Below are 22805 nucleotides of genomic sequence, written 5' to 3'. Positions count from 1 at the left end.
CCCCCCATACTCTACCCCCCCACCCCTGCCATGGGGCATGGATGCTTTGGGTTTTACAAGGTTTTGTGTTTGGGTCCTCCTTTACTACTAGTTAGTTAGCAACAATTACTTACCAAGTGTGCTGTACCAAATCAAACAAGTATATGGGCAGTATGAAGAAGCAGCCTTAAATAAGGATGTTAAATACTGAGCAGTCATAGTGTAGGAAAAGACAGATGGAGATTAAGAATATAGTAACAATAAGCTGATTTGAGAGGACTGTAGGAGGTGTTTTTCCTGTTCATTGGTATAGCAATTAGTGAGTTGCTGATGTAGCTTTTCGGAAAGAATGATCTACACATGGCTTGTAGTTCCTGCTTAGACTCCTTGATGCTCCTATCTTGTATAATAGTTAAAATATTATAGCAAGTTGCTGTTTAATGGTATTATGGTAATGCACTGCAGACCCACATCCAAAATACTCATAATAAATGGAATTTCTTTTCATTCCTGCTATTTCTCCCTGTCTCTGTCTGCTGAAGATTATTGCATTTAAATCTGGGAAGCCTACTTTGAACAGGAGGGGGAGTTTAGTTCAGTGGAGGAATGAACATGTGGAGTTGTATGAACTAGTTCATCCATTTGGGGAAAACTTTCCTGCCAAGTAAAAGATTTTAAAATGACGTTCTTGAGAATCTAGTTTAAAATTAATGTTTCCAGAGTATTATAGTTGAAAATGTGCAATTTCTAATGTTAGAACTGGGAGCAATAATACATTGTTTTCTGCCTGTATCTTAAAAAGCCATGCTTAATCTTGTGGTAGTCTTTCACACAAATATGGTCTCCCAAGCTTTCAGTCATTTTTCCATTATGGTTGTACATGCAGAAAAAATATTCTTGTATATTAGTCATTTTGTGTCATCTTTCTCCATGCCATTCTGTTCCAGTCTGCATGCTTCCTCATTCCACTGCTTTACCCCTGTGTCTCTCTCTTTCACTCATGTTCTTCCTTTTCATCTTGATTTTCCCTCATGTTATTTCTTTCTATCATGTGCTTTTCATCTCTGGTCCCCACTTCAAAATCGGCTTATTGACCCTCTGTAAATGGTTCTTTTTTAGCTTGTCTTCTTTCTGCTATGGTAATATGCTGAAGTGTCATTTTTTAAGGTGCAGGATTTTTTGAGATTTGTTTGGGGCAGTTGCAAGGGATGTGGTGACTGAACTGATTTTCCATAGTAGGTGGGTATGTGGAAAGGAAAAGGTGAGAAAGGACCTGACAGTGGATGTGTAAAATGGAAGGTTAGAAAAAAGGGGAATAACAGGTAGGAAAAAAGGAAGGAAGATGTGAGTTATGGGGATCACTACAAGAGGAGTTATTTAGGCATTGGAAATTGGACAAGAGCAGGAACCAGCGATTTTGATATTAATGATGGGAGCTGCTGTTTCTGCTGAACCAAGCTTCTGAGGGGTCTCTCATCTGTTACATGGGTTGTCCGAACTAACCTTTGTTGGTTTCAAGGTACACAACAGCTGTTAGACAACCTAGAAAAATGACCCATAAACTTGACCCTAAGTGATTGTGTTTCTTCATGTGGTGCTATTTTTCTCTCATTTCAACAGAGGTCCAGCTAATACATTTTCATGAATCCGAAGTGTCAAACTATTCAACCTTCCTGTTAAGTGAAGACAAAGGTGTTCTATATGTAGGAGCCAGAGAAGTGATCTTTGCATTAAACGCAGTGAATATTGCTGAAAAACAGCACGAGGTATGCATTTTAATACATGATCCTCCATGTAAAAATCATATTCCAAAGTTGCCTTCATTTCCTGATATCAGTAGCATGGCACTTTAGGTGGTAGGTACCTAAAAGAGAAAATACTTTGTGTGGGCTGCTCCTGTGTTATTTCTGGAAGATACTATAGAGTAAAACATGCCATCAGATGAGAGGAAGAAAGGAGAAGTTGGGTATAAACAAGTAGTTAGAGGTCTGCTTAGGTATTTTCTTCTTGGGGACAGGATGCTGGACTGGAGGGACTTTGGGTATCATCTGTAATGGTGGTTCTTAAACATTTTTATTATCAGTAGTGGGCCATCTCCTGTTAATCTGAATGGGAAGGAAAGTTGGAGCTTGCTCAGGAGTGGCAGGCTGGAGACATGCTTCAAACAAAATGAAGGCCCTGTGCTTTTGGTTTCAGCTTCTGTTTTGTGTCTCTAGGTGTGTCTGCACAGCAAGCAGTGGTGCAGACAGGTCTGATCCAGCTTGCTCAGAGAAGTATTATGGATATGCTGACGCTGGTTTCTCAAAGTAGATTAGCCCATACAGAAGTCTCCTAACACTGTATTGCTTCCAGTTCTTCCTGGGCTCCTGCTTCTCATCCCTTCAGCAGTGCAGGCTGACACTTAGAGATGCAGCAGAGAGTCCCACCCAGGATGTTTTGGAAGATGTTTATATGATTTTTAATCTGAGCAAAATGTTCACGGGGGGTGGTGGGCAATTTCACCAGCATACAAAACTTGTTTTATGAGTGCATGCAACTGTCAAAGTTGTACTTCTCTGTATAGTGTAAATTGGTCCAATAAGTTTTCTTTGACACCCCCCACCCCCCCAAAATGTTTTTCATTCAAGTGTGAATGGAATTGAGAAGTACTTAAAATTGAGAAGTACTCTACAGTTGCATTTCCCTAATGCATATGGTAATGGAACTTCATTAAGCAATTTGAGGGGAAACATCATGATGAACCCAAAAGATAATAGCAGTGGTTTAGCCCTGCTTTAAGGCACGTGCATTTGGAAGTGTCGCCTCCCCAGGAAAGAATGGCTTTTGAACCTTTGAAAGCTGCTAGCAAAATGGCTTGCATTTACTGCAAGTAGTCTTACGATTGCCTTTTTTGTATTTTGCTGCAAGATTTTCAGACCTTGCATTGAATTAAAGTGCTTTGTGCCTTTTTTTGGCTTGTTTTTTCACTTAGTTGCACTGGAAGGTCACAGAAGATAAAAGGACTAAATGTGCAGTCAAGGGCAAATCAGAACAGGTATGTACTTCTGTTGAACTTTGAGAAAGATGTTATATGTTTCACTTCAAGAGGAGTGACGTTAAAAGAAGAAAGGCTCCAACTGTTTGAAATTAAAATTCCAAATAATCACATAAATTCTTTAATTAACTTGAGCTCTAGAAACTGCAGCATGCTTAGTCGTCTTTTTTTTTTTTTTAAATTCTTGGTTCATTTCTTGCTGGTGAATATTATTTGAATGTTTGAAAATCTGAACACACCCTGATGTGTGCTTGATGTTACAAGTTTTTCCATTAAAATGATAGATCAGTATTACTTGCACTGAGGTAATTGGTAACAACTGTTGTGTTCTGTTATTGCAATAGTTCCTCCCCAGCATTTGATTTTAGAAAATGACTGATAATTTTGTTTGCTTTGCTTTAGGGCATACGGTTTATTTACTAGTCTAGGGCTGTTGCACCAGTGTATTTTTCACTAACTACAGACACCCTTATTGTGGTGCTCAGCAGATGTGCCCCTTGTGGCAGCACCTTGCTGGTGTGACTGCTCAGACAGCTCCCCGGCACCTGAGCAGCCTGATCTCCTGCCGGCTCGGCAGTGCAGGCAGCTCAGCCCCTGGGGATCCCTCGGTGTTTCTGGGAACCGCAGACTCCTCGTGACTGCCAGCATGCAGGCTGGCTTGCTTATTTTGCCTTTCTGTGGAGATTGTTTACTTGAGGTGGTTGTATGTGGACGTACCTTTCCCCTTGTGTAGTGCCACTTCATTTAGTGATACGGTAAAGTGAGGGTTTGCTGGGGAAGACTAATGGTCAGGCTTGCAGCACAGGTTTGAAAGTTGAAGTCTGCAAGCCCTGTGAATACAAAAAGCAGTCCTGCTGTATGCTTGTAGGGATTTGACATTGGCATCCCTGAACCAGCAGTCTGTTTGATTCACACTATTATAAAACCCCATAAGTGGCATCCAGGGCTGATAGACATCCTGGATTCATGGGGTTCCTTGAGGTGGGAGTGGGTGCTCTCTGCCTTGGCTTGATTTACTGCCTTTCCTTCTACTGACAACCATCAGTATATTATCCTAAGAAGAGGTGTGGTGGGTATTTTTAGGGCCATTTCCTCCTTGTCTGCTTTGTCAGGATGCACTCAGAGAGTGTTACTTGTGTTCTTCAGGTTCAGTTGTGGTTACTGGCAATAATATTCACACATAGCCACAATGAATACGAGAGATGTGAATTTCTTGCATGTGTACAGTTTAGTGGACAGTGTGTCCATCTCCACCAGTCCTTTGCAGAGATTATTGGTGTTAGTTAGAAGGGATGTTAGACCCCATAAATAGGTACTTTGCTAGAGCTCCAAACTTCTCTTCCTTTTTTTTTTCCCCTGCCCTCAGTTTAGCAAGTCACACTTACTGCCAGCCATGCTTTTTCCTCACTCTACTCATAACCTTTTACTAGCCTCATTTATGTTGTAGCTGTGATGTTTTGCGTAGTGCAACAGTTCCGAAAGGGTCAAGGTATTAAGCCACTACTGCTATTTCTTACACTAAAGTGGGCAGTCCTCTACCCCACCCATCACCACTATGCTGTTTAGTGCCAGCAAAAAGCATTTATGCAGCTGTTCAAGGACCTCATCTGGCAGAAAACTGGTTTTGCTCCCACCCCCAGTTTTTTGCCATACTGAACTCACCATGCAGCCGCAGAAATAAGTGGTTTGGCTCATAAGAAGGAAGAGTAAGTACAGTGCTTATACTTGCTTAAGTGGTTTATGGAACTACAGTACAGTGGTGGTATCTGGCTGTGTGCCAACAAGAATTAAGGGGTGTTGTTGATACTGTTTTTTTTTCTCTTAAGTGGGTGTTTAGAGTTGTTTTTCTTGCTTATTATTCTGAAACTTTATGGTATCCTTTATTCAAGGCTTTGCTCAAACTCCTTGTTCTATTTCAGAGTGAAAGGAATTAAGAGGTTTCCTTGGATGAAAGAGAAATTGATATCAAGGACTGAAAAAAAAAAAGGACAGATATAAGTGACAAAGCTATGTAGCTAATTTAATGGTATTAGAGGTTTCTCTCTTAAGAAACTACCTTGACCATCACTTACTGTTTTTGATCTAGGCTTACAAGGAATGATAAAGTCTGAAACTTACTCCATGTTTAACTAGCTGTTCTGATGGATTGGATGTGGCTTTGGAGCTTGTGCTTTCATGAAATAACTTGAGATGCACCCTGCTGAGTGTAGGTACTTGGTTATGCTACCCTGATAGGTATGCTGAGGCAGCTGTGCACTACTGGCTGTAGGAAGCCAGATGCTGCAGGACTAGAGCTCCTGGAGGTTGTGGAGAGGTGGTATTCTAGTGGTGACTGTAACACCCAGCCTTACTGGTGTGGCATAAGTAGTGGCAACAGATGAGCTGACAGCACAACTTTAACTGTTTATTTATATTGGAATGTGGAAGCTGTGGTTTATCAGACTGGTCCTTTTCTCATCCTCTATTACAGACAGAGTGTCGTAATTATGTGCGTGTCTTGCAACAGCTGAACGATACTTTCCTCTATGTGTGTGGAACTAATGCGTTTCAGCCGACATGTGATTACCTGGTAAGAATGTACATATGTTTTGACCCAATAACAACTGTAACTTAAAAGCAGCTCACGTAAACGATGAGTTAATCTCCATTCCCAAAGACTGTTGCAATTTCAGTACAAGTCCTCTATTTATTACGCTGTCCCACAGTAAGGATAGAGTATGGAAATAAACTGTACTGTTCCTTTTTGAAAGCGCTTGCTGAATTACTGATTCATCTTGTTTAACTGCGGATTTACTTTTTCTTAGCTTTCATAATTCTTTGTGTATTAGCGTGTATGTGTGTTAGCATAAAAATGATTTCTAAAACTGAAATTGCACTCTTTGCAACTTCCATCCATTACCAAATCTCCCTGAAATTTCTCAGATTCCTGTCTCTGCTTGTCTTGTCTCCTGGCTATGCCACAGCTTCATAGTGCTGAACACTTCAGAGTGAAGTCTTGGCGCAAAATCAAAACTTGTTTCTGACTCTTGTATCGTTCTCCTTATTGTGGCTCTTAACAGCACAGAAATTGAGAAATCTTGTAATTGTTTCTTCTTTTTTGAGTCCTGTGTCTGCAAGTCTGCTTGCCATCATCTCTGGAACATTGACAGAAGTCATTGCCCTTAGCCTCCAATGTCATTACACAGTATAACTGATCACTTCCCCAGTACTGTGGCTACAGTTCTCCATCGTCTTCCTGATCCTCATTCCCTTGGTTTTTAAGGGATTTATAAAGTAGCAGCCAAAGTACTCTGTTTCTTTTTAAAATTTAGTTGGATTATGCCCCATCTCATGAATTTAACATAATCTCAAAAACTGCTAAATCCAGTTCAGAAAGCTTTCCTAATTTCTAAAACTCTCCATTTTTTGCGCAGGCTAATTCAGTAATTGCCAGCTCTTTCCATATATCAGTTAACTTCTCTGCCTTTCCTGCTGTCTGGCTTTTTTGGGTGCTCTTTCTTGAGGTCTGTCTGGATTAACTTTGTCTTCTGTTCTTTTCTGCTCCCGCCCTCACAAATCATAGGATCACATTTCCTCTCTTGTCTGCTGGATTCTTAAGGTTTTCTGAAAATGTATATGCCTTTTATAATCTCATAAAAAATGCTTCTGATGCTGGAAGTTGATGATATAGTCCACTATTTATTGTTACTTTTCCAGTTACCTTTGCACGAGTCAAGTGGCTGAAAGAAGTGCTAACAGTTGTTCTTGTGGTTTTCAACTTAATTTTTTTCAGAATTTAATTTCATTTGAACTTGGAGGTAAAAATGAAGATGGTAAGGGCAGATGTCCATTTGATCCTGCACAAAGCTACACATCTGTTATGGTTGGTAAGTTCAGACTTTGCATACCTCATTGTTACGTATAAAAATGTTTGATCTTTTCCACTGTCATTCTCCAGTCTCTCAATATCAAAATAGCAGATTGCATCCATATTTTTACATCTTTACTGTGTATCTAGACAGACATTAAAATACTTATGTTAACGTATTTTTTAAAAGGAGAACTTAAAACTCTAGGTTGTTTCAGAAGCAACTTTTAAAATACTATTTTAATACTATATTTGCAGGTGTTTAACATACTTAGTCCAGGTAGTCTAAATGTGCTTTGACTGCCTTTGTAGTATCAGTTACTGTAATTTCAGTAAGTTTAACAAGTAGAATTTTTTAGCTGTCCTGAAGACGTATCTGTGAGACAGAATAAGGAAGTAAGATATTTATTGCGAGTATATTACTGCATGGTTAGACACCACTGAATCTTGATTTGGTGAAACCAGAATTCATGGCTGTACCCTGGTGTGGCAAATTCATAAAAGAGAAGCTCAAAGTAACACGAAATAGGAAATGAGCAAAAAAAAGAACACACTCGCTGCATTGTTGCCTAAATTTGTAAAAGTTGAGTTTGAATACTGGTGGCATAGAGAGTAAAATAATTACTTCCAAAATTTCTGTGGCATTTCTTAAGTAAATTTGCATGTTTGTACATAAACTGTAGGTTTACACGTAAGTACCACAAAACCAGTGCTGACTTTTGCCAGTTGCTTGTGTTAGAGCGATAATAAACCCAGCTGTTGAAGTGTTAGCCTTGAGAATGGTCAGCAGAATTGTAAACATAGAATACATGTCTGGGGCAATTTAGAGGAAATCCTTGTTTATCTTTTCTTGTGGGAAGTTTAAGTTTACATAGTCTCCCAAAATACTTATCTACCCTTTTTGGTATCAGTGCATAAGAAAGTCTAAAATACTTGGTTTTGTGTTAAAGATGAGGAGCTTTATTCTGGGACGTCTTACAATTTCTTGGGAAGTGAACCTATCATTTCACGGCACTCTCATCAGAGCCCTCTGAGAACAGAGTATGCAATACCTTGGCTTAATGGTAAGTGGGCATGAGAACTGGCCCAACCAAATTGTTTTTCCTTCTTCAATGTCACACTTAGAGAGTTTAAGTGTGTTACCTGGGGTAAGGAGCAATCGTCTAATATCTCAGAGAATGGCTTTTGTTATACTGGCACACACTGACATGTGAGTGTGTGCCCTCACGTGTGTCATCAAGAGATTTTATTTTGAAATTTTAGTATTTTTATCAGCATTAACAATGAAAACAGCTTCAAGACATACAAGCTTCAACTTGACATTGAAGTACTACATTTTATTTTGTATCTACTTGTTCATCCTTGCAATAATGCAGCAAAGTTGTGATATAGTAAGGAAGAGAATGGTTTTGGTCTGTAATGAGTTTTCAAATTGAGCTGGTCATGGTTCCTGATGATTTCAGTTCCTGAATTCCAAAATCCACCAAGTTTTGTGAATGCTCAGAGGCTTGTGGCTTTCTGCCAGAAAGGACCAAAATCATGAAGTTAGCAAATTCCGAAAGATGCATTATGTCCAAAGAGTACAGGATACTGAGTTTTGTAATACGTGTTGTAACAATACTGTCATTTTTAGTGTTTCAGCTAATAGATGAAATGGAGGAGAGGCAGGCAAGGGTGGGTACCTTTCCAGGCCCATTAGAAAACCATGCTTGAGTGTGGACTGAAGAACGTTGAAATAATGGGGTATCAGACCATAGAGATCTCTCAGATATCTTAGTGCTTTCACATAGGGTTTATGGTTTTGATTTTTTTTTTTTTTTTTTTAAATGCTGTTCATATTATGAACAGCAAACTGTAGGCAGGTCAGTGACTGGAGAGCAGGTAAATGCAGTGTGAGGTTTGGGTGAAAGAGGACTCCTAGAGGGTCTTTGAGGAAATCAAGTTAGTAGTCTCACATATGATACACAATTCTTCTCTTTGTGTCTTAGAGCCCAGTTTTGTTTTTGCTGATGTGATAAGAGCAGATCAAAACAGCACAGATGGAGAAGATGACAAGATATACTTCTTTTTCACTGAAGTGTCTGTGGAGTATGAATTCGTTGGAAAACTGATGATTCCAAGAATAGCTAGAGTGTGCAAGGTGGGCCGTAGTTCAATTTACTTTTACTAATTCAACTAGAATTTTGTTCTAATTCAACTAAAAAGCATTTATTATTGTGGACTTATTGCCAGTTAAATGGAAGTGGTCAAACTTAGTGAATCTTAGTGAATCAGCAGTTTCAGTCAATTCTTCAGAATTCAGAAAGCCTAATTGTTGCTTTGGGAACAAATACTTAATTTAGTTTTGCACAACAGTGAAATTTCAGTACATCTGAGGGTTCTGCCCACCCCTGGGGGGAAAAAAACAACCATCACAAAACCCAGCAACAGAAAAAGCCTCTCCCCGGCTTTCCCTTTTATTTTTTTTAAACAACTTTTAAGTTTTTGATTACAGCTCCCTGGGAAGAACTGACTTTGGTTGGAGCTGAGTGGATGGGATGTTTGTCAAGTTACTTTCAAGTAGCTGTATACAAACAAAGCTGTAGCTGTGTCCACAGCAGAATAGCTCTTGACTGCAGTGTAGCAGATGGGACTTCCATGAAGCTGTTAGTGCGGCCAGAGCCTCAAGGAAAATGGTCACCAGCAGCCTAATTCTGTCACACTTGCTGTGTTTAAACCTCGTAGGCTGGTTCACATACATATGCGGGAGTATTGGTTAAAAACCTTGCTAACGAAAGAGGCTTTTTCCAATAGAAAACGCTGATTTAACAAAAACTTTTTGAAGTGGAATGTATCAATTTCCTCAGGATTTTTTTTCCAACAGGAAATTTCTCTAGCCGTTTCATTTTGATAAGGTTGAAATGTTTTATTTTTACTTTACTGTTTTATATTTAAACATGGAAGTCAAACATCAATAACAAGTTAGTGCCCTTGAGATTTCCATTAAACAAGCAGCTGGAGGCAGGTTTACATGGGGCTTATTATTATGGCCCTCTGCCCACTGACAGCTCGTGCGTGCTTTAAAAGGGGAGTATTGCAGAAATGAGAGTTTTATTGCTACTGGCTGTTTGAAATAGGAATCAATGGCAGGTTGCAAATCTATAAGCATTTATACTTAATTGTTTTTATAAATTGTGCAGATTTCTTTAATACTTTGCATAACAGCATTGGATAATGAATGGGAAATACTAATAATGTTCAAATATGCCCTGCTTTTTGAAGAGAAGTAACACAGCTACAGCTTGAGTATCAAATATTTTGAAACATTTCTAGTCAATGTATCTTTACTTCTTTAAGCCTTGGTACTGCAAATCCTTAATAAAGGTGGTAACTGTTTGCAGTATAAAGCCATTGCTGCATTTCTTCTAATGAAATTATTAATGTCAGGCAACTTTACGTGCATATTGGAACATTAGAATTTAAATCACAGTTTAGATGTCACAGAACAAATTCAGTGTTGCTTATTTCTCTTAAGGGACAGTATAATAGTTCCATTTACGTGTTCTAATAAGCGTTTTTTTTCATAAGGGCACACTGCTCAATTTTTCAAGTGTTGCTGAAATACGATTCTTTTATAAGTATCGTATCTTGCCTTACCTCTCTGTTGATAGAAACCATTCTGCATTTTTTTGTTGTTGTTGAATCAACTGATTTCCCTGCGGCTTCCTTACTTTTCTGTTTGTGAATGTGTTAACACTTATTGATGTTGCTATAGGTGAAATGTTAGAAAATAACAGGGCTCAGTAATTTCATGCTGTATAGCATGGTTCTTAAATGCAAAAATGCCGCTAATTCTCCTCACAAACATGTTTTTATTTTTTAATATCAAGAGGGACCAAGGAGGATTAAGGACCTTGCAGAAAAAATGGACTTCCTTTCTCAAGGCCAGATTGATTTGTACCATCCCTGATAAGAATTTAATTTTCAATATCATCAATGATGTTTTTATTCTCAAGTCTCCAACTTTGAAGGAACCAGTGATATATGGAGTCTTCACTCCGCAGCTGTAAGTGTTGTAGAGCCTTTTCCTAGAGAAGTACTTTTAATCTCAGTTGGTTACCACAAAAAGTAATAATTACTCCTACTTTTTTTTTTTTTTTGTCTTTCATCCTAAACTTTTAGGAATAATGTGGGGCTGTCAGCAGTGTGTGCATACAATCTATCTACTGTAGAAGAGGTTTTCTCAAAAGGAAAATATATGCAGAGTGCTACAGTAGAACAGTCTCATACAAAGTGGGTACGATACAATGGGGAAATTCCTAATCCTCGACCTGGTGCGGTAAGTTTCTGTAATCTTGAAGCTAATGATTAGTCTCTTTTTTTAATGCTCAGGAGCAAAGAAAATAGAAAATATTAGGTAATCTACTAAAGCTTAATTTTAATTCGGCCTGATGTGGATACTTTTTGTTGTAAAGACTTTGTAGAAAAACACTCAAGTGATTTATTCTGAACTTTGTAGCTGGGAATCAAAGTAGGGTTTTTAAATTTATAATGGAGTTATTTGCTGGTTTTGTATTTTCATCATTTTGTCCTAATTTTCTAGTGGTGAAAAAGATAGCAGTATACACTAGGCAACATCAAGTACTTTTTAATTCAGATGAGCAGAAGTATAGCAATTGTTGCATTGTCTGTGTAGGTTCAGCAAGTTTGTCCAATGCAGTGTCTTGCTCTGCAAACTAAAATGTTCTTAGCGCTGGGTGTCTTTCACACTTTTCTTACTTTCTCATGTTCCTTGCGGTCATCTTGTTGCTATTGCTGAATGAGGGGATAGTTAAAAGCAGTTAAGAAGCATGAGACTCCAGAAAGAATATTTTCCTAAAATGCATTTTGGGCTTAAACAAAAATGTAGTCTGAAGCTCGGTGATTAGTACATCACAGAAGCCAAAGTGCTGTGAGACCTGAGGACCTTCCTCAGTAGAATGAGTGTAATGTAAAGGTGTGCTTAGTGGCCAAAATAATGCGGAGAAGAAAATGCATATACCTGCTGTTCATTGTCTCTATTTTGTCCAAGTAAATGATGTAATTTGATTGTCTCTTTTTTGGTTTGTTTCTTCCCCCTCCCTCACCACCGCTGCTAGTGTATAAACAATGAAGCCAGAGCGTCAAACTACATGAGCTCTCTGAATTTACCAGACAAAACATTGCAGTTTGTTAAAGATCATCCTCTAATGGATGACTCAGTGACCCCGATGGGAGACAGACCTCGACTAGTAAAACGAGATGTGAAGTATACCCAGATTGTAGTAGACAGAGTCAGAGCACTCAATGGCACCATATATGATGTTATGTTCATCAGTACAGGTGAGTTCTGCAAAACACTTTTTTTGATGATGCACTGATTCTTTAGGCTGAAGTAAGTTCTAAGAGAAACTCTTGAGATTGCCATATTTACAGTGCTTTTACACCAGCTGGTGTTTTCATTAACAAGTAAGGGGCCATGGTGAGTAAGTGGAGAATCTTGTGTGCTTTGCCAAAGCATTGTAGGAAAAGAACTGCAGAACTGCAATGAGTGCAGCAAAAGCACGTGTAAGGTAGGACCTAACTGGTCATTCTTTGTCCCTAAATTGCTCACAATTTCTTACAATGGCAGATTTAATGCTTGGCATTGGCACAGAGTTGTGTGAAGTCTTCAGCTGAACAGCAAGCAGATTACTGAGACAACTTACAGCAATAGTGCCATTCCGTGCCCCCCCTCCCCCTTTTATTTTAACAATCTTACTTAAATACATTGTTTTGTTGTTTCAGATCGAGGAGCCCTGCACAAAGCTATCAGCTATGAAAATGGAATGCATATTATTGAAGAAACACAGCTTTTTCCAAACTTTGAGCCAGTCCAAACTCTCTTGCTTTCATCCAAAAAAGTAAGTGCTATAAGCATCACGCTCATTTTGCTCTTCCACAAAACTTTTTAGTACTACCTTGTAACCTGGTTGTGATGGAAGATGACCATCACTGTACGCAGAGCAAAAAGCTGCATCTGTAACTCCTTGCTCTGCAGCAGTATCGCATATTGCCTGCTGCATTTCAGTGTGTTTGGTAGGTGACAAGCTTCTGAAGGTCTGTAGATACGGGGAAAGTGGTGGGGTGGGGGCACAGGTGTGCAGGTCTTCACTTGGATTCCATGTGTAGAGACTGGGTAATGTGTTTCAAGGTACCGGTTTTCAGGTCAGCAGTAATGTAAAATTCTGACCCCTTGTGGCCGTTGCTAATGCGTGAGGAAAAATCCTCGAGGCTCTAGTAGAGGAGTGGTACATCTTTCTGAGGAAATAAACCTGAGAGAACAGTCCTGCCTAGCAGAGAGACTGATAATTGTGTAACTAATTGGTTTCTGCTGTCCCACATCCCACAGGTTCCTGCATACTAAATGTATTGTGAGAGCCATCACGTTGGTGTGGCTGGGGGTGCGGACCTCTGGTGAGGTCCTGTCTGCCCAGCAGGGCACCAGCTGCAACTCCAGCTAGGGGACACAAGTCTTGCCGTGGGCTCCAAACCCAGTGGTTGTTCTGTGCTATTATCAGTCATTTGGTTTTAATCTTGGAGTGGTTTTGTGACAGTGGGAGGATAATCACTGTGTGTACTTTGTACACAAGTTAGGCTTCTGGCCCTAGTTATCTGCAAATTTGTGAATATCTATGAAATTATTACCTTAAGCAGTGGCTTGTAGCATCAGACCCCTCAACTGGCAAAATTTTTGGGTTTCTTAAGGAAAGAATAATTCTTTTGAAGTGTCCGGTACTAATACTAGCATTTAGTAGCTACCTCGTGATTGATAAATGCTCTGCAGCTAGGGATTTAGGAATACTGCCAAGATATCTTACAAACATCTTTTATTTTTGTGTGATATTTAATAAAACTTTGCATGCCAGCATGATCAGCTCAGTCAAAGAGAACTTTATGCCATAATTCTTTCAAGCTCCTCTTGCACACTTATTTGTCATTTCACGCTTGTAATAGAAAGAAGTCTTGAGGACAGAGTATAGTTTTGATAGGCAAATGAATTCAGTGATTAAAACTTTGGTGCTCATAGATTTCAGTAAATAAGTTTGTATTATTTTTGTATGATGCATCACACTGGCAACTTTAAATATGTGTATACATATGTGTGTGTGTATATATGTGTATATATATCTAAAAAAATAAAAAAATGTTTGTTGGTTTCTTCTGCTCTATCTGCAAAGCCTCAAATGCCTTGCTTTGACAGGAGGTTTCAGCATTTGCCCTGTGATAGAAGATAATGATAGATAACTATTCTAATAAATATGCTAATGCCCATTCTTCTAATTGTGGGTAAATTTTGGGATCATTCATACACTGGCTTAATTCTGATTCCCCCATTTTTGGGGAGTGGAAGGGAAGGGATAGGTGTTACAGCCTGATACCAAAGACACATGATCTTGCAGTTTCAGCACACTCTTGGTAGCCAAGGTTAGTGTAGAAATGATGGCACTGAATTCATTCTGAATCCAGGTGACACGTTCTCAGTTCAAGAATATCTGGAAAGGGTGCAGTGTGAGACATGGCATAGGGGCTGCACAGGAAATATGCTGTCTTTTCACAGAGAAACTTCTCTCAAAGTTTAGGATTGAAACAAAACGCTGCTTCCTGCATGGCACCGTGGAGAGTAACATCTTAAATCTTCTGCAAGGGAAAATTTCCATCTTGCTAGAATAGTTTTCAACACATAAAACTAACACCCAAAACCGAAGCAGTGCTGCCCAGTACATTCCCATAAAAGCAGTGGCCCTTTTCAGCAGCGAGGAGTTAGAGGTTGGGTCAGGTGTCAGAGTCATGAAAGCTGTATAGTTGCGGTACCACCCAAGCAGGGATTACTTCTGCTCCCCAGCATGAAAACGCAGGTTTCTACCTCCTTGGACATCACAGTAGCAGTCACAGTCAGTAGCTACTGAAGTCCTTCATAGAGCTGGTATTGTGATATGTGTAGTGGCATCCTGTAGTAATGGATTAACCACAAGAGGGTAATAGTTGTTAAGCCTGATGGTGGGCTTGAGATCTCTCTGGAGTCAGAGTCCTTTCTGTACGCTTTGTTGCAGTATCCCTCAGGCCCTTCCCATATATTCCACCTTGTTTGGAGGGTGGTGGGCAGAGTCAGATGAGCCTACAGTAGATCTTCATAACTCCTGCTTGACTGAAAGATATGTCGGGATCTTTTAAGATGGTCTGCTGATGAGTCCTCTGAACTCATGGATATACCAGCTGGGAACCACGCTGAGACGCTACAGCCCATGTGCAGTGTTGCACTGTTGGCTTGGATGTTAGCTAGTAGAGCACTAGAGAGGTGAGCAGTGCTCAGTGCATTGGGGGAGCTTTCTGGCAGAGTGGGAAGCTTTTCCTAGAAAGTTGTATGTCTCCAACACTGCAGACTTCCTTCTGTGGGCACTGCAACGTAGTCCAACACTAACCTAAGTTAAATTCCAGCATGAAAGACTGCATTTGAATGTATGTTGCTGAAGTTTGTTTCTAAGTCTTATCTTCCAGCAGTGCAAGCAGATTCTTTTTTGATGCAGTTTTGTCTTTCAACTTCCAGTATCAAGAGTTTTCTTGAAAGCTGTCTGCCTGCTTCATATATGAGATGGATCCAACTGATTTGTGGTTGGTCTGCAGCTTCCTCTAGAGACTGCTGTTAGTCAGAATGCATTGTTCGTTAGCTTAATTTTAAGACAGACTTCCTCATGATCATTGCATTAAAGAGACTAACCTGTTCCGAGTTCTCATGGCAAAACCTCCTTACAACTTCAGTGAAAGAGTGCCAGGGAGCCCCAAAACCTAAATTCAGCCCCAAGATGTCCTGTTAGTTGTTTTCTTGAGGCTGTTGCTGATGTCAAGACCAAAAGTCTGCACCACAACCATGAGGTTTTTGAAGAAATGTCTACTAGAAATCTTTCTTGGATATCTGCCCATCACTTTGTGACTATATTCATCCTGCCGGAGTCAAGCAGTCTCACTGCAGATATGACCCCTGAGTACATTTCTACATACTGAGATCAGTATGGCTGCAGTACAGGAAAAGCCACTCTGTGCTTCGATCTGGCTCATTTGCCATGACAACTGTGGTAGGGTGCTGATAAATCCACTCGGTATTCTGCTCAGGATGAAGCCAACCCACTGCCAAGGTGGGGTGTGCTGTTCAGCTTTCTACGCACAGCCTCTCAAAAGGACTGGACGGTCGGTCACTGGTGGTTTTGGGTTGCAGCACAGGCCCCTTTCTTGAGGCTTTGCATAATTTTATGTAAATTCACAGTGTGCCTTTAGCCATTAGTTTCCTTGAGCTTTGAAACAGATGAGTGAAATAAGGCAGCTGCCTGGCTTTCATGAGAAGGATGTTTGGAATTAGTGTGGTCTTTTCCTGCTGTGCTCAGAGTGAGACTTTTTGGGGAACCTCAGCAACAGTGGGTCAAACAGCCGTTCTGTTTATATCCCCCTTTTCCTAGGTGTCATGCCAGTGCTGTTTCCTTTGGAGACTAACTGGTGTTCTTCCTTGAGTAGCAAGTAGGCAGCTGCATTTGACTCTTGTAAGGCTGATGCTGATGTGGCTGCAGAGACCCGACTGGTAGAAGAGCTGAAGGCAGTAGGGCTGCTTTGGGTTAACAGGAGCAGGAGCAGGTCCTACATACAAGCAAGCCTTGCCTGTTAAGGCTAGTGTGTGCCTGCTGCAGCTTTATCATGAGCACAGGCTTGCCTTGCCTCATAGGAGCATTGTTGGTGCATATGTATTTGTGGAAAACTGTGTGATAAAGCCCTAGTTAGACGTGGTTGCTTTCCATTCTCATAAACTGTAGCTATTTCAGGTTTTTGTTCGTTTTGTCTTTTTGCACTTCCAGCATTGCTGAATATTTTCGAGATAAGTTTCCTTTCCTTTCTAGAAAAAAAAGCTAATCAAAATGCTTATTCCCCTCATGCTCCAGTTCTTACAAACATGGTTGTGTGTATGCAACTCTTTACTTCTAACATTTAAACTGGTTCATGAATTGGATTGTTCAGCTTTGTGAAAGTGATTGGCTGTGGGTTTTTTTTTTTTTTTTTTTTTTTTTTTTTTTTTTTTTTAGGGCAGAAGATACCTCTATGCTGGTTCAAATTCTGGTGTGGTTCAGTCGCCAGTGGCATTCTGTGACAAGTACACCACTTGTGTTGACTGTGTTTTAGCAAGGGATCCTTACTGTGCTTGGAAACCCCTTGAAGCTTCCTGCACTGATATTTTTAAAGAAAGTGAAATTGAAAGGTAATGGTAGTCTTTGATTACTTTACAGTTACAATCTGTATTGCATCAGTCTTGCCCCTTACGGATAACAGGCTTTTTTTTAAGTGAATGTTTTCAAATGCAGACTTTCCTATCTATCCATGTCTGCTTGTGCTATTTGATAAGATGAATCGTACTTGGTATGAGAGGATGGGTAGGCTGTAGGAAACGAGATTTGAAGTTGTAATGCTTGGACTTACTTTTACAGGAACTGGATTCAGAACATAGGTGGAGATGCATCATCTTGTTCTGGTGAGTTAGTCTTTGAAGAGCTGTTTCACATGTCTAGGTGAAGTGGTGAAAGAGTTGTGTTTAGTTCACCTTGGTGTTTGTGATTATCTGGACATTCATTTCTATTTTAATAGGTATGATATTCTGCTTTTGAATATTTGAGCATCTGTACAGCCTGCATGTTGTCTTAAAATGTCTGTGTTTGTATATATTTCAGTGTGCAGTGCACAAACCCCTGAAAATGAACAGGGGCACCTCAACAGCAACTTGTGAATGAAAGCAATATTTACTATAAGTACTTCTAGTGCAGAGGGCTCTGTCTCTGTGATACAGCATTTGACATTCTACTGTGAGCCTTGATAAGTGCTTGGTTATTGCTGCTGGATCAGATTAAATGATCCTGAAAAAAGCTGGTTTTATGGTGAGAGGGGAGAGGGAGTCAGAACATGACACAGAGCAGCTGAAGTAACCTCCGTAGTGTTTTAAGGCAAGTAACCACAGGTCCTTTCTTTATAGTGTGTGCTGCTGCCACTAGATCAAGGAGATCTTGAAGAAGAGTAGTATTAGAGATTTGTACTGCAGTAAACAAAGCTCTTAAGAGTTTGATTTACTCTGTTTCTATTTCTAATCCAAGCAGAGCATGGACCTCCATGAGAGTTCTGCTTGGGTTTTTTTTGTTAATTTATGGTGCTGCATTGTGGGTGTGCCGTAAGTGCTGATATTTTTTTAGAAGAGAGTTTGAGTAACAGCACTTTGTTCAGTTTTTCTTGCATATTTTGTAGTTGCTGATTTACTTAAAATGCACTAAGTGCATATAAAGTGATACCAAGTTCAGCATCTTGTCTCAAACAATGACTCGTCTCAGATGCATGCTCAGTTGTGGATCAACAAGGTCTCATCTTTATCTAGAAGTGGAGGCTGTCTTAGAGTTTGAGGTGTCCTGTCTCTTAGTCTGGCTTGATGTCTTGCACGCAGCTGTAGCTTGGTATTTCACTGAGATTCTTGCATGCTGTCATCTTGATCTTATGAGGTAATCTGAATGCCATAATCTCTACGTTTCCGTTAAGGCTATAGCACAATCTCGTGAAACTGTACAGATGAGAGCAAATGGGAATCATTGCTGATACTCTGCACATTTATTTTGATGTTCCAGATAAAGTAAGAGAGAATTCCCTACAGCATACATTCAAGCATGGGAGCACAGCAGAACTCAAGTGTTCTCAAAAGTCCAACCTGGCACAGGTAGTTTGGAAGTTCAAAGATGATGTGCTGAGAGTGGAGAGTCCCAAGTACCGTCTGCTGGAAAAGGCGCTACTTATCTTCAATTTATCGGAAGGAGACAGCGGTGTTTACCAGTGTTTGTCAGAAGAAAAGGTGAAGAATAAGAAATTTTCTCAAGTGCTGGCTAAGCATGTTTTGGAACTGAAAAAGATCCAGCATACCACGGTGGGCCCTACCACAGCAGCTGCACCAACAGAAGGTAATAGCGATGTGCCAAAAGTGTCAGCTGTATCAACTGAGGGGTCTACTGCTCACACCTCAACCGCTCATATGGTACCAGTAACAACAGCAAGGATAGTAACAAAGCCCATTGGCCCTGTCCTAACAAGTGCAGCCTCCAACACAGAGCTCTTCAATTCAATTCCTGACGCAGTCCCGGAAAAGACAATGTTCCTCAAGTCAAACGATAACTTCCTGTTGATGTTCCTCTTCCTCTTCTTTTTTATTCTTTTCTTGTGCCTGCTCTCCTACAATTGTTACAAAGGGTACTTGCCAGGGCAGTGCTTGAAATTCCGCTCTGTCATGCTGCTTGGTAAGAAGAAAACAAAGTCAGATTTTTCTGATTGTGAGCAAAGTGTGAAGGAGACGCTGGTGGAACAAGGCAGTGTCAGCCACCAGAGTGGGGAGCAGCCAAAGCCGGCGCATGACACCGGCTACGAGACTGAGCCTGACTGCGGGAACGGCCAGCTTCAGCCTGGGGATTCGCAGGCATCCCGAGAGGCCAAGGCCAAGCCCTTTGATGTCAAGTGTGAACTCAAGTATGCCGACTCGGACGCAGAGGGGGACTGAAGGACCCAATCGTCCATTTCAGTGGTGGAAATCAGCTGTGGTCCTGCAGCTAGCTATTTGAGCACAGAGAGCGTGGGTGTCACAGCTGAGCCATAGTGGGGATACATGCTTAAGCTGTACAGCAAGCCAATTTGCTTTCAGATCTCGCCAGATTAGAGAAGTGGTGTTCTTGTCTGCAGACCATAGCATCTTGTGTTGTATTGTCTTTTTTTTTTCAAATGGCCAGTTTCAGATCACCATTTGTTTGTTCCCAGTTTTTCCCCCACTGAGCGCTTTGCTCTTGTGAACAGTTACTTGCTTGTTCTTCAGCCCTGTTCTTCCACAGGATAAAAGTAACTTTCTAATTCAGTTGGCTTTAAAAAAGTACTTCAGTCTACACATTTTAGCTGCCGTTAAAAAAAGACCTAGTTTCATTTTAATTCCAAATTGGAAATTAAGTTTAGTTTATCAGATTGGTAAATTATAGACTTTTGTCCAGATTGGGACATTTTTTTTCTTTGCTTCTAGTTATTATTTTTAGTTTTATGCTTTGTGTTTTGGCACACTAGGTCTCTTTAGTTGGTTAAAGTTAATTTTTTTAACTGCTTTTTAAGTATCTTAAATTTTAAGGTATAATGGGGATAGCGTTGGCTCAATTTGTGTAAGACTCTCAGGGATAATCTTGTTTAAAGGCTTTTTTCTTTGCTGCTTTCTAGAAATTTAGGTACAACAGTATCAGTACAAAACATGGAGTAAGTGGGGGATGGGAGGGAGGAAATAATAGATTTAGGAATGCTTTTTCTTTCCTTTTTTTTTTCTTCTTCCCCCTTGACCAGCAAGCTGGACATAGTCACATTCTATTTTCTATACAAAACTGGATTTTTTTGCTGGTTTTGGGGTGGGTTTGTTGTGGTTTGTTTTTTTTTTTAATAAAACAGTGCAGGCAAGCAGCTGTCAGCAGTGACACAGAGAGGTTTTTTGCACTGTGGAAGCAAAACAGGAATCGAGAAGAATTAACTACAATAATTCAGCTAGTGACTCACTGGAATGGACTGTTAGCATACAGCCTGATGACAAAACATTGCCGATTTTTCTTCTTTTTTCCAGATTCAGAAATAACTCAGCTTCTTTTTGTGACAAATCTTTGCAGCGTCACCCTTTCTGGATGACATCTTCCAATCTCCTATGCAACTGGAGACTGAAACTGGAGCTGCTCAAACAATCAGTCGTTTGAACTGTTTATGTGAATCATGCCTGCAAACGTGAAAGTGTGCATTTGTTCTCAGCCTGGTTCACAGCAGCACTGTTTGTCTGTAAAAGCATTTTGTGCGGTACAGTCCTGAAGAATTGTTCCTCTCACTGCATCTTTGTGTAAATATTGCTAGAAGTAGAATACATTTTAACAGTAAATAGCAGTATGCCTGGGCTGCTTTTCTATGTTGAACTTTCATGTGAACATAATTTAGACCATCTTAGTGTAAACAGTTTATATTTTATAAGATTCAGTTTGGTTTTATTTTTCTATTTTTAATTATGTACATATAACAGAATAAATATTAAAATAAATTGTATTATATCTTGACTTTTGTGAAACTTGACACAATGACACTGCTTTCCATATTGCAAGTACTAAGGTTCCTTGTGGTTTCCGTTAAGGGGAAAAAGTGAAAACTTCTGTAATTGATTTGAAGCAGATTCTCTTCTCAGCTTTAGTTGAATGGCTTATAACCCGGGGCGGGGGAGCGGGGAGGGATTGGAAGGTTGGAAAAAGAAACGTGGGTGAAGGAGGAAAGCGCTCTTCTCTAGGCACCTAGGGACACTTCCTCTTACCCTTATAAAGTTCATTTGTCTTTTTGCATTATTTCTTCAGTGTGTGATGTATTTCTTACAACTTTTTTCCTTAGTACCCTCTTTTTTTTTTTTCTTTTCTGTCCTCTTCTGTCACACAGCCTCATCTCCTATACCTTTCCCTCCTACTGGTACCTCCTTTTTGTCCTGTGTGGGAAGTGATTCACCTCTTTCACCCACCAGTACCCAGCCTGATGTTTGGTCTAGCACAGACCCTGTAAAGGTCATGTTGTTGCCACCTTTCCTAAGTGACCAGGCACAGCATGTTAGTATCCGGGGACCCTTTCACCTCTTCTGCCAAGCCACAGGTAAGTTGGAGGACCCCTGTATAAACCAGCATTTTCTACATTAAAGATTTAGATACGTCGCCATGTACTGTGTATGTTTTACTTTTTTGATGTCTAAAAAAGAAAGAAAAAGACCATTTGGGGATGTAATGTCAACATGCTGTTACCAAGAATCTGGCACTGTGAATACTGTGCTGTAAAATGCAGGCTCTGATTTAGCAGCCTACTTTAGTATATTAATAGTCAATTGATTTTATAGGCTCACTTGCATGCTGAAGTTCACTGAATCATGATTGCATATGGATGTTTAACCTGTTAAGTATTTTCAGTTTCAGTATGTATGCTGTTTAAAAAGTACACTTCTTTTGGATTTGAATTTAGTATATTTTTCTGGACCAGGTCAGTTATTCCTTTTTAGTCTTAACTTACTTCAAATGGTAAAGTACTTCCAGTAATGACAACATGCATTTTACAAAGAATACATTATCTGAGGTGTACAGGAGAAGGACAAAGCTATTTTTTCTATAGAAATTTAACATTTGTCTTTCAGCTTTTGTTTGGATAGTAGTTGCCTGTTTAAGCTAAGTGAGATCTAATGGATCTAAAGAGGTTCTTAAAATGTAACCTTATTCCTTAAAAGAAGAAATTATAGATAAAGATTAATTTTAAAAAAGTAGCATTGTTTCATATTGTTCTGTCTGTTAGTCAGAGTGTGTTAGTGTGACAGGGAATCAGATCAAAATGCATAAATCTTTATTAGAGTAGGTCTTAACAAAGGCATGATTTGTATTTCCATGGCTAAAAATAACCAACAGCAGGATCAGGGTTCTTTCATAGAATAGAATCATAGAGTCATTTAGGTTGGAAAAGATCTTTCAGCAATAATTTGTTCACTGTTGCTATCAGCAATTCAGAAACTTCTTGTTGTCTGTCATGAAAAAAATTGTAATAGTAGCGTAAATAGCACAAAGCATTTAAATAGTTTGATAATCGTGCTACAGATCTCAGATTTGTTTTAAAATTACTTTTTTTCATCCAGCAATGTCTGTTTTAACATGGTACTCATGTGCTGCTTTTATGAAATTGTCAGTAATTGTAATTGCCTTGGCAGTGAACTTAAGAAAGGAGGAGCAGTGTCCTAAAGTCAGCATGCGGAATTCACTCCTGAGGAGGTAGGGATGAATTGTGGAAGAAACTGTAACAGGAATCAGACATCCAAGAGGTGCAGTGATGGTG

At 39.8% G+C, this 22805-nt stretch overlaps 1 protein-coding gene across 1 annotated transcript in view; it reads left to right on the top strand.

Annotated features, from left to right (window-relative positions):
• SEMA4D (sema domain, immunoglobulin domain (Ig), transmembrane domain (TM) and short cytoplasmic domain, (semaphorin) 4D) overlaps positions 1-21020 on the top strand; it is a 21807-nt gene extending 787 nt beyond the window's left edge. Inside the window, exons 2-14 of the mRNA XM_010568703.1 lie at positions 1600-1745; positions 2951-3013; positions 5484-5582; positions 6786-6879; positions 7811-7924; positions 8849-9000; positions 10730-10905; positions 11022-11178; positions 11978-12200; positions 12645-12760; positions 16964-17136; positions 17363-17406; positions 18539-21020. Coding sequence (XP_010567005.1) covers positions 1600-1745; positions 2951-3013; positions 5484-5582; positions 6786-6879; positions 7811-7924; positions 8849-9000; positions 10730-10905; positions 11022-11178; positions 11978-12200; positions 12645-12760; positions 16964-17136; positions 17363-17406; positions 18539-19455 — 2474 coding nt within the window. The 3' untranslated portion in view covers positions 19456-21020. The remainder of the gene's footprint in view (positions 1-1599; positions 1746-2950; positions 3014-5483; positions 5583-6785; positions 6880-7810; positions 7925-8848; positions 9001-10729; positions 10906-11021; positions 11179-11977; positions 12201-12644; positions 12761-16963; positions 17137-17362; positions 17407-18538) is intronic.
• Positions 21021-22805: the final 1785 nt, after the last annotated feature.

This window comes from Haliaeetus leucocephalus, unplaced genomic scaffold (genome assembly GCF_000737465.1).
Source record: "Haliaeetus leucocephalus isolate CR32 unplaced genomic scaffold, Haliaeetus_leucocephalus-4.0 Scaffold251, whole genome shotgun sequence".
Taxonomy (NCBI): domain Eukaryota; kingdom Metazoa; phylum Chordata; class Aves; order Accipitriformes; family Accipitridae; genus Haliaeetus; species Haliaeetus leucocephalus.
The sequence above is the reverse complement of the archived record's forward strand: the minus strand, read 5'-3'. Positions and strand labels throughout refer to the sequence as shown.